General features: G+C 53.9%; 1 protein-coding gene across 10 annotated transcripts; it reads left to right on the top strand.

Moving 5' to 3' along the window:
• Nucleotides 1-1,899: 1,899 nt before the first annotated feature.
• Nucleotides 1,900-16,592, top strand: DUSP13 (dual specificity phosphatase 13). Of its 10 annotated transcripts, XM_033208337.1 has the most exons (8): nucleotides 1,914-2,123; nucleotides 2,923-3,140; nucleotides 5,464-5,671; nucleotides 7,233-7,436; nucleotides 9,077-9,171; nucleotides 13,075-13,350; nucleotides 15,229-15,449; nucleotides 16,146-16,592. In XM_033208337.1, exons 3-8 carry the CDS (start codon nucleotides 5,585-5,587, stop codon nucleotides 16,346-16,348), a joined length of 1,086 nt encoding a protein of 361 aa, XP_033064228.1. In that variant the 5' UTR covers nucleotides 1,914-2,123; nucleotides 2,923-3,140; nucleotides 5,464-5,584; the 3' UTR covers nucleotides 16,349-16,592. The 10 variants fall into 10 exon arrangements, with proteins under 10 accessions (XP_033064233.1, XP_033064226.1, XP_033064228.1 ...); XM_033208335.1 differs by lacking the exon at nucleotides 2,923-3,140 and having other exon boundaries at nucleotides 1,912-2,123; XM_033208336.1 differs by lacking the exon at nucleotides 2,923-3,140 and having other exon boundaries at nucleotides 13,177-13,350.
• Nucleotides 16,593-18,111: the final 1,519 nt, after the last annotated feature.

Here is an 18,111-nt window from a genome sequence, read left to right as displayed (position 1 = left end):
AAGGCCAGGCGTGGAGGCTCACGCCTGTAATCCCAGCACTTTGGGAGGCTGAGGCGGGTGGATCACCTGAAGTCAGAAGTTCGAGACCATCCTGGCCAGCACGGTGAAACCTCATCTCTACTAAAAATACAAAAATTAGCCGGGCGTGGTGGCGCATACCCGTAGTCCCAGCTACTCGGGAGGCTGAGGCAGGAGAATCGCTTGAACCCGGAAGTTAGAGGTTGCAATGAGCCGAGATAAGGCCGTTGCACTCCAGCCTGGGCAACAAGTGCGAAACTCCATTTCAAAAAAAAAAAAAAAATCCTTGTGCTAACTCTGCAAGGGAGATCGTATAGCACAGAAAGGTAAAGAAACACGTTGCCTGACGTATTACAAACTGATATTCCAACCCAAATCTCTCTAACATCCGATCCTATATTTTCCTCACTCCACCATGCTGCGCCACCCTGAGGGAAGGTCTCCTCCCAAGCCAGGTCTAGCATTGGCATAAACCAAGTTCAGACCCAACTGTAACCTGGACACGAACCCCTCCTTGGCCTTGCCTCCCCACACAGTGCCGGGCTGACTTCAGTGGTTCTGAATGGGATGGACATGAATGTAGACTGCTTCCATGGGATGCCCTGGTGTGGGCTTTCCCTTCAAACTGGTCTTAAGGCCAAGAACAGCTGGGAACCTCCCCACTGCAGCCTATACCCTTCCCAGCTCCATCAGGGCCACTGAGAAGTCACATGAGAGACGGCGAGACATCTCATCTCTTTTGCTGATAGCCAGCTCTGGCAGAAGGACAGGTTGACCTTTCTCCGTTTCTATCTTGGGACCCAAAGCCCTTATAGACAGAGGAATCTCCCTCCCACCCTCAAAATGTTTCTGATGACAGTTGGCCCCTTTGGCTCTCAAAGTCTAGGGCAACACTCACCTCCCTTCTCCCCGTTTGACATACAAGGCCCTCTTCAGCCTTCTCTTCTGAGAAGTCAGCCATCTTCATTACAGGACCATTGTTCAAACCTTCCCCCATTGGCCCGGCATGGTGGCTCACACCTGTAATCCCAGTACTTTGGGAGGCCGAGGCAGGCTGATCACTTGAGGTAGGAGTTCAAGACCAGTCAGACCAACACAGCAAAACCCCGTCTCTACTAAAAACACAAAAATTAGTGTGGCATGGTAGTGCACGCCTGTAATCCCAGCTACTCAGGAGGTTAAGCAGGAGAATCACTTGAACCCGGGAGGTGGTGGTGGCAGTGAGCCAAGATGTCACTGCACTCCAGCCTGGGTGACAGAGTGAGACCCTGTCTAAACAAACAAACAAACAAAAAACAAACACTTTCCCCATTCCCCCATGAATCTTGTGGGCACGCTTTAGAAATGAAGCTTTCCATGTCTCTTATCCGTATTTCTCTGACTCTACAACTCAGAAAACTGTCCCTGACCTCCATAATTCAGAGACTCATCCAACAGACATCCAATCCAGCCCCTACCCAATTTGTGGCCCACCTAGACTGTACACTTCTTTCAGTTCTATCATTCATCCTTGGAACCAGCCACCTCCTCTGCACCCTGGATCTCTACTTTAACTCAGTCCTCATAACCTAATAGCCTTAAGCAGGGCTCTACATCTACTAATTCCTCAGACATTTCTAAGCACCTACTATGTGTCAGACCCAGCACGTCCTTTGTTTCATTTAATCCTCAAATTCTCTGAGGTAGGTGTGATTATCCTTACTTTACAGATGAAGAAACTGAGGTTCAGGGAGGTAGCTGACTTGCAGAGGTCTCTCTGATTCCATGTTCTCACGGAGTTGGGGGGTGGGGGGAGGCTTAGGGAGGAAAAGGTCTTGTCTGCTCCAGAGGCCCCTTTGACTTGCTGAGTCACTTGCTCCTGTCCCACCTGTCGCTGTCAATCTCTGGGAAGGAGAAATGACACTGGAGAGGCAGAGAGGAGTGACCGCAGAGGCAGAGGGGTGGGCGGGCTGGCCCATGGCTGAGACCTCGCTCCCAGAGCTGGTGGGAGAGGACAAAGCCACGCCTTGCCCCAGCATCCTGGAGCTGGAGGAGCTCCTGAGGGCGGGGAAGTCTTCTTGCAGCCGTGTGGATGAAGTTTGGCCCAACCTTTTCATAGGAGATGCGTGAGTGATAGCTGGCCAAGGGTCATGGGGATGGGGACAAGGAGAGGCAGTTCTTGGTGGCTTTACCAGACACAGGAGGGTGGAAACAAGGAGAAATAGCTCTGCTCTGACCCTCCCAGGCCAGGGACCTTCTCCAGGACCCCGGGGTGCCAAGGACAGTGCAGTGACCAGGTATGGCCACGAGGGGGAGCAGGGACTTCGCCTGCCTGAAAGCAGGGAGTCTCCCAGGAGTCCGGGGAAACACTTCCAGGACAACTGGCAAGTGTAGAGGTATAGGCCTGGGAAATAGTATTTGCAGCATGAGATGAGGCAGACAGAGAGCCCCCTGTTTCTGGACCCAGCCTCCCTCCTCAGGATACAGATGGTGGAGAAGCCTGACTGAAGGTGAATCAGAGAAGGTGTTGCCTCTCAACATTTGTAGGCTAGAAGCAGGTATTAGGTGGTAGCCGGTAGAGGACGGATGTGCGTGGGAGGACATGGGGCAAGAAGGGAGGGGCAGCCAGGTTCCAGGGCTGAAGCAATCCCTTCCTTCCTGTCCTGGCCAAGGCAGGGGCAGAGGCCTTGAGGAAGCAGAGAGGGTCTAAAGATCCCCCAACACACACATACCACCAGTTCTGCCACCAGAAAGTATGGGGCTCTGGGGATGGGGCTGTGGAGTCAGACTCCACTTGGAGCTTGCTGGGGTTGGATTCTCTTTGGACCCTAATGGCTCGGTCCCTCTGCAGCAGGGGGCCAGGCAAAGCCTCCCTCCTGGTTCCATGGCTTGGCCGTCATCCAGTGCCCTTCCTGCCCTCCCCAGGGCCACAGCAAACAACCGCTTTGAGCTGTGGAAGCTGGGCATCACCCACGTGCTGAACGCCGCCCACGGGGGCCTCTACTGTCAGGGCGGCCCTGATTTCTACGGCAGCAGTGTGAGCTACCTGGGGGTGCCAGCCCACGACCTCCCTGATTTTGACATCAGTGCCTACTTCTCCTCTGCGGCTGACTTCATCCACCGTGCCCTCAACACGCCTGGGGGTAGGACTTGGGGTCCAAGCCCATATCCCATCTTGCTCATTCCTGGGGAGGATGCCTCATTTCTTCTCAGTCATCAGTGCCCTCCCATCCCTGGTTTTTAAAAATCCTCTGCTTAGGCCAGGCACAGTGGCTCATGCTTGTAATACTAACACTTTGGGAGGCCAAGGTGGGTGGATCATCTAAGGTCAGGAGTTCGAGACCAGCCTGGCCAACACAGTGAAACCTCATCTCTACTAAAAATACAAATATTAGCCAGGCATGGTGGCACACACCTATAATCTCAGCTACTCGGGAGGCTGAGGCAGGAGAATTGCTTGAACACGGGGTGGGGGGAGGTTGCAGTGAGCCGATATCATGCCACTTCACTCTAGCCTGGGCAATAGGGTGAAATCCATCTGCCCCCCCCCCGAAAAAAAGTTCTCTGCTTAGTGCTCCAGTGTTTTATCAAACCCTATTCCTTCCCAGATGGGGAAACTGAGGCCTGGAATACAAGGTCATGCCATGAGTTAGGAGCAACCCTAAGGCTGAAAGCCATTTCTCCCAAACAGCAGAATAGCTCTTTCTCTGCAACACTCAGCTTTGGGAAAACACCATTTGGTACCTAAATGTCTGCCCCAAAGTACTTCTTTTATTCCTTTTTTTTTCTGAGACAGAGTCTCAGTGCTACCCGGGCTGGAGTGCAGTAGCACGATCTCGGCCCCTCCATCTCCTGGGTTCAACCTCTGCCTCCTGGCTTCAAGCAGTTCTCGTGCCTCAGCCTCCCAAGTAGCTGGGACTACAGGCATCTGTCACCACGCCCGGCTAATTTTTGTATTTTAGCAGAGAGAGCGTTTCACCATGTTGGCGAGGCTGGTCTCGAACTCCTGACCTCAAGTGATCTGTCTGCCTCGGCCTCCCAAAGTGCTGGGATTACAGGCATGAGCCACTGCACCTGCCCCTCAAAGTACTTTTAACTAGAAAAGAAATGTATCTTCAAATACTCAGGATACAGCATAGGAGTCCAGGGAGGCTGGTGTCCTGGCTTTGTGTCCATCCTAGAAGACAGCTGTGTCCCTTGCTATGTGACCCTAGGCAAGCCAGTGTCCCTCTCTGGACTTCAGTTTTCTCATCTATGTGACAAGAATGACAAGATTACAGCTCACATGACTTTTTAGTATCCAAAGCACTTTGACATTCTTTTGTTCTTTATCCATTCATTCACCAGCTATTTACTGAGTATCCACTACGTGCCTGGCACAGAGCTAAATAAATACTGGGAATCCAGACTTTAAGAAGCAGGGTCCTTGCCCTCTTGGAACTGGTGGAAAGACAGGCAAATTGTGAAGAGTATAGTGAGAGCTACGCATAAGAGTGGGCCAGTGTGGAGGGCTCTGGGAGCACACGGCGGGGGTGCTGAGCCTAGAGGATCAGTAAGGTGGGGGGACTTCCCTCTACAAAAGTATTCATGGGTCATATGCAAAAAAGATGAGCTGCTCTGTGATTCAAGCAATACTTTGAGCGGTCAAGAAAGCCTGTGGAGGAAGCCATGTCTCAGAAGAAACCTAGTGGATGAGTAGTAGAAGTTAGTCAGACCGAGACCAGGGGAAATGATTTGCAGGTATTTGGAATAGCATGTGGTAAGGCTGGAGGTCAGAAAACATGGCAGCCTCAAGGAACTGCAAGTTCCTCCATTTTCCTCGAGCTGAAGGTGGGGGAGGGACAGTCTAAGATGAGGCAACAGGGGCTAGCTCTTGAAGGGTCTTACAAGCTATGTTAAAAAGGTTTGGAGGCCAGGAGAGGTGACTCACGCCTGTAATCCCAGCACTTTGGGAGACCGGGACGGGCGGATCACGAGATCAGGAGATTGAGACCATCCTGGCTAACACGGTGAAACCCTGTCTCTACTAAAACATACAATTAGCCGGGCCTGGTGGCGGGCGCCTGTAGTCCCAGCTACTTGGGAGGCTGAAGCAGGAGAATGGCGTAAACCTGGGAGGCAGAGCTTGCAGTGAGTCGAGATCGCGCCACTGCACTCCAGCCTGGGCAACAGAGCGAGACTCCGTCTCAAAAAATATATAAAAAATAAAAATAAAAAATAAATTTAAAAAAAAGGAAAGAAAGAAAAGAAAAAAGAAATTCGGACCCTATCCCAAAGGCAGGCAGACGGGTGTTGATCTACCCATTTTACTGATCACGAAACTGAGGTTCATAAAGGCTGAGTGACTTGCTCGGGATCACAAAGTACACCCAAGGCAGGGTTAGGAAAGGAACTTGGGTTCCCATCCCCAGCCCATGGGTGGGCCAGCTGTTGGGAAAGGGTTTTTCACCAGGATGTCTTCCTCAGCCAAGGTCCTGGTGCACTGTGTGGTGGGCGTGAGCCGCTCCGCCACGCTAGTCTTGGCGTACCTCATGCTGCACCAGCGGCTGTCCCTGCGCCAGGCGGTGATCACCGTGAGGCAGCACCGATGGGTCTTCCCCAACCGAGGCTTCCTGCACCAGCTCTGCAGGCTGGACCAGCAACTGCGGGGTGCCGGCCAGAGCTGAGGGGCCAGGTGAGGCCTTAGGGGGCGAAGCTGGATGTGGTTGGCAGGAAGAGGCCAGGTGAGGGCCTGGCCTGCGGACATAGGATTGGGTTCTTGTAGGATTGGTTGGCAGGGCTGCGTGTGGCTGGAACTGAGGATTAAACGGGGCCTGGCCCTCTCCCCAAACTGCTGGGTTCCCTTCACCTACCCAAGGTCTCACCCAAGGGCCCCGGCCTAGGCAGTTCTCCTGTAGGACCCCTAACCCATCTCCCCCACCCTACCTGGATCCTTCAGACCCCAAAGAGAAGAGGAGGACTAGGATGTGAGGGCATGGAAAGCGTAAAATGGAAGAGGGGAGACTTTCCTACCTGGTCTTGAGGCCAACCTGCCCTGCCTCAGCTGAAAGCCTGTGGGGGCTCCCCTAAATCTCACCGAGGCATCTGCACAGCCAGCCTGGACCCTCCTGAACCTCCACATCCCCTTCCCCCTAGGTCTGGACCCCGGGTACAGTGCTGCAGAGAAAACCTTCCAGACTTAGCTGATTCTCATCAGTGAGCTAAGGCCAGGCCTCCACGGCGGCTCCCCACCCAGCAGGGCCTGCCTCCACCTCTGCTTCCCCTACAACTCCTTCCCTGTCTTGCCTCAACCCTGTCTTTGGCTGTCCCCACCACCCCACGCCACAGACAGGCTGCCATTTGGGGGTGGGTGACTGGCCTGGGCATGCTTGGGAGCTGGAACAGCAGCAGCTTTTTCCTCCCAGAAGCCTCCCGGGGCAGGGCCTGACTCTCTCCCTGCCTCCCACCCCTAAGAGTGGTTCCTATCTCTGAAGGCATAGCCAGCCCAACCAGAAGGGAGGCCCTTCAGCAGCATCGACCCCTTCCCACGGGCTGGCTGGAGGATGAGCATCTTGGGGAGGAGAATTAGGGAAGGATCAGGGGCTAAGGTTAGAGTTTGGGGGTGAGCATGATAAGAAACTGAGTTATAGCTGGGCTTGAGATTGGCCTGCCGCCAAGCTGTGGCATGGAGCTCTATGGGTAGAAGATCTGAAGGGGGCATGTTTCCCGTGGATGGCAAATTCCCAGCTTGCTCTCTCTCCTCTAGACAGGACCCAGGAACCTGGCAGAGCAGCAGATCTCAGACCATGCCCAGTCACCCCTCTCCCTCAACCTGGGGCCTTAGGCTCCCTGACCTGTGACCTCAGCATCTTTCCCATCAGGCAACTGACTTTGGGGGAGTTGGATAGGCAGGTGTATAGCATTGCACAATTCATGGAGGTGTCATCCACCAAACTGTGCAGCTGGAGGCCCCAGGAGTTATGCAGTGTGCAGCCTGTGCAGCCGTACACAGCAGCTCTGGGTCTGGGGACTCTGAAAGATAAGGGGCCGATGGGGAGAGGTCATCTCTGTCCCTAAGCCATGGATATCAAATCTACCTCCTCATCTCTCCCAGCAGCTGCACTTACTTGACCTTATGCACAGGGCTTAAGGCAGAAGCAGGTTTAGGTGACAGCTCTTACCCCTGCCACAACAAGTCCCAGCCAGCCTGGACCTTGGTTCACCTGCCCGTAACACAGAGCTCATCTCTCTTCCAGAGCTGGTCCTTACTCCCTGCCATGGGGCTCTGCCAATTTGCCACCCCGGCACTGGTCCTTCTGGTGCTGCTGGAGGCTCTGGCCCAGGCGGACACACAGAAGATGGTGGGAGCCCAGCGTGGAGTCCGCCCTAGAGCCTGCTACTCCATCCGGCTCCTCCTGGCGCCTGCACCCCCTCTCCGCCACTGTCTTTGGCCTCCACAGGTGGGAGTGGGCTCCCCTCTCAGCCAAGCCCTCAGGCGTCTTGGCCAGGGATCCCAGGTTCCCTGGGAAAGTGGGGAGGGCAGGAAAGAGGAAGGGGGTTTCAGGTATTTGTGATAGCTGTTGGCCACAGCTGCCTCCAGCAGCTCCCCTCAGGGTTCAGGGAGTCCCAGGAGGGGCTCAGCCTTAGCTCCCTGGAGCTCAGACCTCAGAGCCCCAGTGCAGGTGTGGCTGCAGGCATGGGTGTGCCCCGTCCCCATCATCTGGGAGTGCAAGTGGGAGAGTAGTATCAAGGTATGGGTGTATGACAAAGGTCCGTGGATGACAGAAGGTTCCTAATGGGCCCAATTGAAGGTCCTAGCTGACCACAGTTAGCAGGGGAGAGACCTTAAAGACCATCTCTCTGGCTGCAGGGGACAGCGGGGCCTGGGTATCCCTGCCTTTTGGGTTGGGAGAGGAGCTTGGCAGAGGGTGGGAGTGGCCCTGGACACATTTCTTCTGCCTGCAGCCCAGGGCTGTCTGAAGACCTGCTCTACACCTGTGTCTGTGTGTGGGCCTGCGCCGCTTCCCTCAGCCTGAGTCTTCTAGCTCTTTATCCTGGACCCATCCCATCAACCTTGGCCCCTAACTGAGGGCCCCTGAACCTGGGTTCTGCTGTTGGCAATGCCACCAGTTTACATGTGATTTTTGGCTAGTCTCTTCACTGTCCTCCTCCACAGAACATCCTTCCAGCTTGAACTTTCTGCCCTTCCTCCATAATACCCTTGAAGGCCAAGGAAGAGGGTCTCACTCCAGTTGCGTAGCCTGGAGTGCAGTGGCATAGTCAGGGATTAGGGCTCACTGCAGCCTTGACTTCGTGGGCTCAGGTGATTCTCCCACCTCAGCTTCCCGAATAGATGGGACTACAAACATGTGCCACCACAAGCAGTTAATTTTTTTTTTTTTTTGAGACGGAGTCTCGCTCTTGTTGCCTAGGCTGAAGTGCAATCGCGTGATCTCACCTCACCGCAACCCCCGCCTCCCGGGTTCAAGTGATTCTCCTGCCTCAGGCTCCCGAGTAGCTGGGATTACAGGCATGTGTCACCATGCCAACTAATTTTGTATTTTGGTAGAGACAGGTTTTCTCCATGTTGGTCAGACTGGTCTCGAACTCCCGACCTCAGGTGATCTGCCCACCTTGGCCTCTCAAAGTGCTGGGATTACAGGCATGAGCCACTGCGACTGGCCCAACTGGCCATATTGTATTTTTTGTATTTTTAGTAGAGACAGGGTCTGGCCATATTGCCTAGACTGGTCTCGAACTCCTGGGCTCAAGCAATCCTCCCACCTCAGCCTCCCAAAGTGTCGGGATTATAGACGTTAGCCACTTTAGCCGGCCAAGGGACCTTTTAAAATGCTTTATTTGATCTTCCTTCTCCTACTATCAACATACATGTACACAATATGCCACAGTCAGACCTGGGCTGAGCTGCCTTGATTCTTAGCAGTGCTGGGACAGAGGCCTGGGCCTGGAGGGAAAGGTGCCTGGCTAGACTTGGCACTGGTCATGCCATGGAACCAGTGGACAAGTTGGGAGTGGCAGGGGAGGCTGGAAGAGGGGAGTAGACAGCATGCTTTATAATTAAACTCAAATCAAAAAATAGAAACAGCATCAAGTGTGCGGAGACAGGCGGCTGAAAGCCGGCAGCACAAACTGCCCGTCAGAGAAGTGCACAGCCCGGGCCAGATACTCCCACAGGTGGGTGAGTGCCCCTAATTTGGGGGGGTAGGGTGTGGTCTCTGAGCATGCTGGGTAATGAGGGCCAGGACACTTGTGCCTGTGTGAGGAAGGGTGGGGGTTGGGTTGGGTAGACAACTGACTGGGTCAGAGATGAAGGTGCAGACAAAGTATAGTAGAGTCAGAAAGACCTGGGCTTGAATCCTGACTCCCACATCAACTGGCTGTGTGACTCTGGGTGTGTTGCTTAACCTCTCTGAGTCTCGGTTTCTTCATCTGTAAAATGGGGATGATAATATTGCCTGCTCCATAAAGGCACTGTGAGGATTCAATGAGAAAACGTAAGTTCCTAGCTCTGTCTGACACATCCTTGATGAGTGCTAAATATAACAATTATTGCTGGACAGAGAAAGAAACATCAAGAAATACAGAGATAGAGAAGAAACCTCACTGTCCCGTAGGGAAGTTACCCTCCACCTAGGATATGGCTGGGGCTAGAAAGGGTAAGAGTAATTATAGTAGTGATAATAATAGTAAGATGCACCATTTATTGGGCATCTACCATGAGACAGACCCTGTGGGAGGTGCTTTACATTAATGATTACATGGAATTCTCACAGCAGTCTCACTGAAGAAACTGGCTCAGTGAAGACCACATAGATGCAAGTACCAGACCTGAGAATTCTGCCCGGGTCTGCCCTCCCCAGTGTCCGCAGGCTGAGCGCAGAGACCCACAGCTCTTCCCCACTGGCGCCACACGCCACCCTTCTGCAGTCTTTCTTCCCCACACTCCTCACTGGTCCTGCCCTGAGATCTCCAGCCCCACGTGGCCTGTGGCCACAGTCCTGTCTGGCCTCCCTGGAGTGGAGTCAGAAAGGATGGGCAGGAAGAAAGTCCAGGGGACCATCTGAAGCTGCAGCTGAGAGGTAGATGGCAAACAGCTGCCCCCTGCCCCAAGGAAGCCTGTGCCTCTGCCTGATGTCGTGGGCATGCAGAGCAGTGTCATGGGAGGCTGCAAAGGCACATGAACTTCCTGGGGGAGGATGGGAGACAGAGGCAAATGGGGGAGCTACCCAGGGAGGAGAGATGCAAAGACAGAAAACAAGTGCATGGACTTGCAACCAGCAGCAGCACAAGAGCAGGCCAGGAAAAGCCCTGCCTACAGAGGCAGCTGCTCTGCTGAGCGGGGGAGGCAGGAAGGGGGAGAGGAGGAGCACAGGACCAGGGAGAGAAGGAGGGCTGCAGGGAGTGGGAAGGGAGCCCGGCCAGGCCCTGGCCCTGCTGGACATTGGGCCTGTGCCTCACCTGGCTGGGGCCGAGGAGACATGGAAGGTAACGTCAGGCGGGGCCCTCCGAAGACCGTCTGGGGCCTCAGAAACCGGCGGAGCTGCCACAACCACCGACTTCCCCTCCCTGGGAGGGCCTGGGGCTTAAAGGATGAGTCCCTGGGCGGGTGGCTGGGCCTGACTCTGACTGATGGGCTGAGCTGGGTCCCAGTGGTTTAGAGTGGCCAGGCGGGGCAACACCCTGAGCATCGGGAGCGAGGCATTAGGTGGAGCCTGACCAGGAGTAGCGCTAAGTCCAGGGGAGAGCCCCGTTCTTCAGACCTGGGCCTAGGTCCCCTCGGAGGCAGAGGCACGCACTGTGGCCTACCAGCCCCCAAATCTTTCACCCCTCTGGAGCCTCCTGGGGGTGGGGCCTGGCTGCCTGCTCCCTTGCATGGCTGGGCTGCGAGACACCCATTGGCCACAGGGGGGCAGCCTCACCCCATGCCAAGCTCCGCAGGCCTGAGTCCGGTGCCCGTCCCACTTCCCAAAGCTCCATCTCCCTACCTGATGGCTCCAGACCAGTGTGACTGTTGGACTTCCCTGGGGCCTGAGGGCTTCCCCCACTCCACCACACTACACTGCCCTCTGCCCTGCAGTGACTGCACATCCAGACCCTCCTCTGTCATTCTCAGGTCAGACGCCCAGAGCATCCTGAAAGTTAACTTCAGGATCCCTAGCAGGGGAAGATAAACTGTGGTCCAGATCAGGGCAAAGACTTGCTCATAACCACAGAATGAGTCATGGCAGAGTCCCGGGGAAGCCAGGCTCTCCTCCCTGCCTCAGAAGTTCTCTTCCCACCTCTTCAGGTAGCCTCCCATCTTCATGGGGGGTTATGGAACCAAGTGTCTTCAATCCCAAAGAGATACCAAGCAGAGAGGAGACCTGGGTGTTTAGAGGGACTGGAGAGCCCACCGCAGTCCACAAGGCCTCAGACAGCTCTCAGACCCCACCCCCATGGGCGCCCCAGCCAGCACCTGGAATTCTAGCCGCTTCACAGTGTTTGTGTTCTGGGCGGAACGTGCCCAGCCCTGTTCCACTCAGGCAGAGTCCTGCCCCTGCACCCACTCCCTCATTCCTGGCCCCAGACCATGCCCCAGGTAGGTGGCAGGCTACTCAGCCGCCTGGAGAGGTCACAGTGGGGGATGAGGACACCTGGGTCTTCACTTCCGCCTTGCCCGACAGCCTCCCACTGGGTGAGCCTGGCCAAGCCGGCAGCCTCCTGGGTGCCCATTTCTCTTTCTGGTCCTGGCACTGCCTACCAAAGGGAAAAGATGTTCTTCCCAGTATGCACCTTCCCTAGTCACTGGTCCAGGGGATCAGGGGCAATTAGCAAAGACAGGTCCCCCTGTCCAACACGGCACCAGGCCCATATTCTGGTGCCGCTGAAAATCCAGCTCCACAGGGTCCCTGACTCCTTCAGCCAGCAGATGCCTGAAACAAGCCACCTGACCCAGGTGGGGCCTGACATCCAGCGCTGGCCTGAGTCGTGGGGGTAAGGAGGAAAACCCGGGGCCTATAGGCAGGTGTGTGGTTCAGCAGCACCAGGCTCCCTTGAGAAAAAAGGGGGTTAGTGGCCACTCTCTGGAGGCCCCAAAGATGGTCACGGAAAGGCTCGGGGATGGACTAAAACCCCAGCCTTGCTACTTATGAGCCGTATGGCTTTGGGCGTCACTTTTTAAACATTCTGAGCTTTAGCTTCCTTCTGGGTAAAATAGGAACAGATCACGAACAGATCATGGGATCACGAGCGAGACATCAGGCTTTTTGTTGTTGAGACGGAGTCTCGCTCTGTCGCCCAGGCTGGAGTGCAGTGGTGTGATCTTGGCTCCCTACAACCTCTGCCTCACAGGTTAAAGAGATTCTCCTGCCTTAGCCTCCAGAGTAGCTGGGACTACAGGAGTGGACCACCACACCTGGCTAATTTTTGTATTTGTGGTAGAGAGAGGGTTTTGCCACATTGGCCAGGCTGGTCTTGAACTCCTGACCTCAGGGGTTCTGCCTGCCTTGGCCTTCCAAAGTGCAGGGATTACAGGCATGAGCCACCGTGCCCAGCCAGAGGCATCAGGCTTATAAGAGGCATTAGCTCATTCCGTGTGGAGATGCTAACAAATACCAGTTCACAGCCCTGGCCTCTTACCTGGAGATGGGCTCTGATCTCCAAGTCCCTGAAAGTGGGAGGGGACAGGGGTCTGAGGATGAGTACTAGAAGTAGCAGGTGAGGGGGCTTGATAGGTCACAGTGGGGGATGAGGAGGACACCTGGGTTTTCACTTCCACCTTGCCCGACAGCTGCCTAGGTTGGTGGGGCGGGGGGTGCCCGGAGAACCACAGCCATCTGGGGCTTTCATCCCTACAAAGTCCAAGCTGACTTAGGGGTGAGATCTGCACTGACTAGTGCCACAAATAGGGAACTCCAAAGGCCCCTTGGCCAAAGCTTCATACAGCTGCAGCTCAGCAGAGGGCAGGAGAGAGGTCTGCCCAGCTCCATAGCAGTGACAAAGGATTGATTCCCTTGTTCCCTGGGGAAGGGTTCTAGGCCCCAGCCCCAGCTGAGCTTGTTAATACCTCATGTGAAATAGCTGAGGCCCTTCCCGCAGCATCCCCGTGGCACCTGGGTACTGCACCATGGGCTTCCCCATCAGCTGGATCCACCCTCCAGGAGCCTGCCTCCAGCCACTGCGGTGTCCACTCTGTTCCAGGATGGACTCCCTGCAGAAGCAGGACCTCCGGAGGCCCAAGATCCACGGGGCAGTCCGGGCATCCCCCTACCAGCCGCCCACGTTGGCTTCACTGCAGCGTTTGCTGTGGGTCCGTCAGGCTGCCATGCTGAACCACATCGACGAGGTCTGGCCCAGCCTCTTCCTGGGAGATGCGTGAGTAAGACCCACATTAGGAGTGGGGGTGGCAGAAGGGTGTGAGGTTCACACGGGAATGGGGGCATGAGCCTCTCCCAGGGCCCTCCAGGGCAGAGGGGGTGCCCTTGCCTCCCACCGTCTCTTTCCCTATTTTGCTTTCCTTTTATATTATTACTGCTTTTAACTGTGGAACTAGAATGCACATAAGAAAAGGGCACAGGGCCGGGTGCGGTGGCTCATGCCTGTAATCCCAGCACTTTGGGAGGAGAAGACAGGTGGATCACTTGAGGTCAGGAGTTCGAGACCAGCCTGGCCAACACTGTGAAACCTCATCTCTACTAAAAATACAAGAAATTAACCAGGCATGGTGGTGGAGACCTGTAATCACAGCTACTCAGGAGGCTGAGGCAGGAGAATCACTTGAATCCGAGAGGCAGAGGTTGCAGTGAGCTGAGATCACACCATTGGACTCCAGCCTGGGCAATAAGAGCGAGACTCTGTGTCAAAAAACGAAAAAAAAAAGGAAAAAAGAAATGTGCACAGAGCATATATGAACAGCTTCATCACCCAGTGAAGAAAAAGGATATTACCTATCTCCCAGAAGCCCCTACTGAGTCTTTCTCATTATAACTTTTCTATTCTCTGTGGTTAATCACTGTCTATTGAATTAATTGTTTCCCTGTTTTTCTTTAAAGTTTTACCACCTATATACCTAAACAGTGTAGTCAGTTTCACCTGCTGTTTAAAATTATATGAGTGGAATCATATTGTGTGTGTTTTGTGCCTGGCATCATTTGCTCAAATTTGTGAGTCACCCACGTTGTTATGTGTATCTGCAGTTCATATTTTCACTGCTGAAGATTTCATTATATGATTATGCCACAGTTTATCCATTTTACTGAATATGGACATTTGAATTGTTTCCACTTTTTGACTATTATGAACAATGATCCTAGTAATATTTCATCTTAAAATTTTTATTTATTTATTTAGAGACAAGGTCTCTCTGTTGCCTAGGCTGGAGTGCAGGGATTATCATCATTCACTGCAACCTCAAATTCCTAGGCTCAGCAGTTCTCCTGCCTCAGCCTCTCAAGTAGCTGGGAATACAGGTGTGCACCACCAAACCTAGCGAATTTTTCTTTTTTTTGAGGTGGAGTCTCACTCTGCCACCCAGGCTGGGGTATAGTAGTGCAATCTCCACTCACTGCAGCCTCAACCTCCCAGGCTCAGGTGATTCTCCCACCTCAGCCTCCTAAGTAGTTGGGACTACTGGCATATGCCACCATGCCTGGCTATATTTTTTTATTGTTTGTAGAGATAAGGTTTTGCCATGTTGCCCAGGCTGGTCTCGAACTCCTGAACTCGATGAATCCTCCTGCCTTGGTCTCCCAAAGTGTTGGGATTATAGGCATGAGCAACAGTGCCTGCCTGAAAAGGAGTCTTTTTTTTTTTTTGAGATGGAGTCTAGCTCTGTCACTCAGGCTGGAGTGCAGTGGCGCAATCTTGGCTCACTGCAATCTCCGCCTCCTGGGTTTAAGTGATTCTCCTGACTCAGCCTTCTGAGCAGCTGGGACTACAGGCGCCCACCACCATGCCTGGCTAATTTTTGTGTCACCATGTTGGCCAGGCTGGTCTCAAACTCCTGACCTCAAGTGATCCGCCCACCTCAGTCTCCCAAAGTGCTGGATTTATAGGCGTGAGCCACCGCGCCCAGCCTGAAAAGGAGTCTTAAACTCCAACTGGAGGAGCCCCTTCACCCTGGGCCGATTTGCAGGCTCTTGTCTCTTCCCTTGGTGGGTGGTGGGCAGGGGTGTTTGCAAACTTCAACCCAGCCAGAGCTGCCGCAGTGAGATCTACCTCCACCCTCCTAAACCCTTGTGCCCTCCCCTCCAGGTACGCAGCCCGGGACAAGAGCAAGCTGACCCAGCTGGGAATCACCCACGTTGTGAATGCTGCTGCGGGCAAGTTCCAGGTGGACACAGGTGCCAAGTTCTACCGTGGAATGTCCCTGGAGTACTATGGCATCGAGGCAGATGACAACCCCTTCTTTGACCTCAGTGTCTACTTTCTGCCTGTTGCTCGATACATCCGAGCTGCCCTCAGTATTCCCCAAGGTGCACTTCTGGGTCTGGCATGGTGGAGGGTGGAGGGTGTGCTTTAGGACTCTCCATTTTTCCAGTGGCACTGGTGGGTGGGAGTCCAGAGAGACAAACCCTTTCAGCAACCCTCCCACTCCATGTGGCAAATAGCTACTACCATTCAGTGAGTGTCTCCTTCAGGGACACCCTCGAGGCTAGCAGTCACGGATATAACTAAGATCCAGTGTAGTCATCAGCATCACCACATCCCTCCATAAGATGCCAGGCACTGGACAGAAGGTATAGGACCCAGCGAAGCTCTTGAGCGGACTCCTCTAAGATGAGTCCTTGGCATAGAGCTGCAGGGGCAGGCTACAGGGCAGAACTCAGGGGAAAGGGAGGTAGGTAGACACCCCCTATAATCTGATGCGAACCCAGGGACCTGAGGAATTCAATAAACCCCCTTCCCCTGGCCCAGAGTTGCAAAGAATGCCTGAGGAAGCACCTGGACCTGAAGAAGGAAATCCCAGCTGCTAACCTAAACCCTGCCTCTAACTTGCTATGTGACTTTGAGCCGGCCTCCTCTCTCTGGGCTTCAGTTGCCCCATTTGACAGAGTAGACAGTGTCAGTATTGCAGGATGCTGTAGAGGATGGTCATGGGTGTCTCTTCTTCCCAAAGGAGTGGGCGGTTCAAGGGCAGGTAGCTGATGTTAGCTTGGTTCTCCCCACAGGCCGCGTGCTGGTACACTGTGCCATGGGGATAAGCCGCTCTGCCACGCTTGTCCTGGCCTTCCTCATGATCTACGAGAACATGACGCTGGTAGAGGCCATCCAGACGGTGCAGGCCCACCGCAATATCTGCCCTAACTCAGGCTTCCTCCGGCAGCTCCAGGTTCTGGACAACCGACTGGGGCGGGAGACGGGGCGGCTCTGATCTGGCAGGCGGCCAGGATCCCTGACCCTTGGCCTGACCCCACCAGCCTGGCCCTGGGGACAGCAGGCTCTGCTGTTCCTAGTGACCCTGAGATGTAAACAGCAAGTGGGGGCTGAGGCAGAGGCAGGGATAGCTGGGTGGTGACCTATTAGCAGGTGAATTTCCCTGACCCAATCCAGAGATTCTTTATGCAAAAGTGAGTTCAGTCCATCTCTATAATAAAATATTCATCATCATGAAGACAGGCGATCTTTTGGCGGTCTGTGGGGCAATGGCTTACTCTCGGGATGGTCACAAGGTTCCAGATGGCTCGCCAACTCTGATTCAGTGGGATGGCAGCCTCGGGGAGGAGGACAGGTGGGAATAATTCGTGATATCTGCCTTGGAGGAAGGAGTGGGGGTACAAGTGTGAGGATTAGATGACCTTGTCCTCATCTTGTCCTCCTCATACCCTCCCCCAGGAGTTAGGTTGTCTGATAAAGACCCAAGTTCAATGCATCACCATTCTCTCCATGCCCATCCTACCCAAGGCTGAATATCAAAATTCACTGTGCACAAGTAGCATCTCTAGAAACCAGTCAGTCTTTTCACTGACACTTTGCTTTCAAAAATGGACTGCTTAAAATTAGACACCTAACAAATTAAAGCATTAAACAAGAGGATGATGGGATTGGGAAGGAGACATACCAGAAATACTAGGCAAAGGACAGTTACATGATGGAACAAAACAGCTCTGAGTTTCTTAGTTCTTATCTTAGCACAACATAAAATAAAACAATAAAGAAAGGCCCCCCTCCCAGCTTCCTCACATGCAAATACATCATAAAAACCCAAGGTATTTATAAGGATTAAATAGTCAGCTTTCCTCTACCTCTCTGGCTGCTCTTAGTGAGGTCTTGTCACCTCTGTTTTTGTGTGTGTGTATTTGGGGTTTCTGGTTGTTTTGAGACAGGATCTCACTCTGTGGCCCAGGCTGGAGTGCAGTGGCACAGTCAGCTCACCGCAGTCTTGAATCCTGCACCCCAGCTCGAGCAATCCTTTCATCTCAGCCTCCCAAGTAGCTGGGACCACAGGTGTGAGCCACCACACCCAGTTAATTTTTAAATTTTTTGGTAGAGATGAGGTCTCACTATGTTGTCCAGGCTGCTCTTGAACTCCTGGACTCAAGTGATTTTCCTGCCTCAGTCTTCCAAAGTGCTGGGATTACAGGTGTGAGCCACTGCACCTGGCCCCTTGCCTTCTTTGGCTGGCCCTTCGATATCAAGTTTTCTCAGGGTTCCATCCTCTGCCTCCTCTCTCCTGCAGTGTTTCTGCTCTCGCAGTTCTCTGCAACACTTGGTCCCAATCCCGCGTTGCTGTTGGCTGCCTCAGGTGCTCTCTGGGTCTTTTCCAGAGGGTATACATATGTCTTAGGTGGAGGATGGCGGGAGGACTGGTGCTGCTGTGTCCAGCTTAGTCACGGGGCCCAGCCCCCACCAGGCAGGTGCAAACATTCCTGGGCTCCCCACCCTAGGAATGGAAGACTGTTCTCAATTCATCCTGGGGTTGATGGAGTCTATGATTCTGTAGAGCAGACAAAGCCCGTTCCAGTTCAGTAGCCCCACCTGCCCATTCCCAACTCCCTTGGGTCCCTCCTCCACCTGACAACTCAGTGCTTGTTGCTGTTTCTTACTCATGCACCGTCAGTGGGACCCAAGATAGTGGCTCCAGAAGCCAGTCATCCTCATCTGAGTACGGGCAGCCTGCCCCTGCTGGCTGGGGTG

Source organism: Trachypithecus francoisi, unplaced genomic scaffold, assembly GCF_009764315.1.
Source record: "Trachypithecus francoisi isolate TF-2019V2 unplaced genomic scaffold, Tfra_2.0 Lachesis_group9, whole genome shotgun sequence".
NCBI classification, from domain to species: Eukaryota; Metazoa; Chordata; class Mammalia; order Primates; family Cercopithecidae; genus Trachypithecus; species Trachypithecus francoisi.
The sequence above is the reverse complement of the archived record's forward strand: the minus strand, read 5'-3'. Positions and strand labels throughout refer to the sequence as shown.

Excerpts from the sequence above, each read along its gene's own strand:
- DUSP13 (XM_033208335.1), top strand. The coding sequence starts at position 1,915 with ATGACACTGGAGAGGCAGAGAGGAGTGACCGCAGAGGCAGAGGGGTGG. Across the intron at positions 5,672-7,232 it reads GGCCAGAGCTGAGGGGCCAG|AGCTGGTCCTTACTCCCTGC; the intron begins GTGAGGCCTTAG and ends TCTCTCTTCCAG. Across the intron at positions 13,351-15,228 it reads AGCCTCTTCCTGGGAGATGC|GTACGCAGCCCGGGACAAGA; the intron begins GTGAGTAAGACC and ends CCTCCCCTCCAG.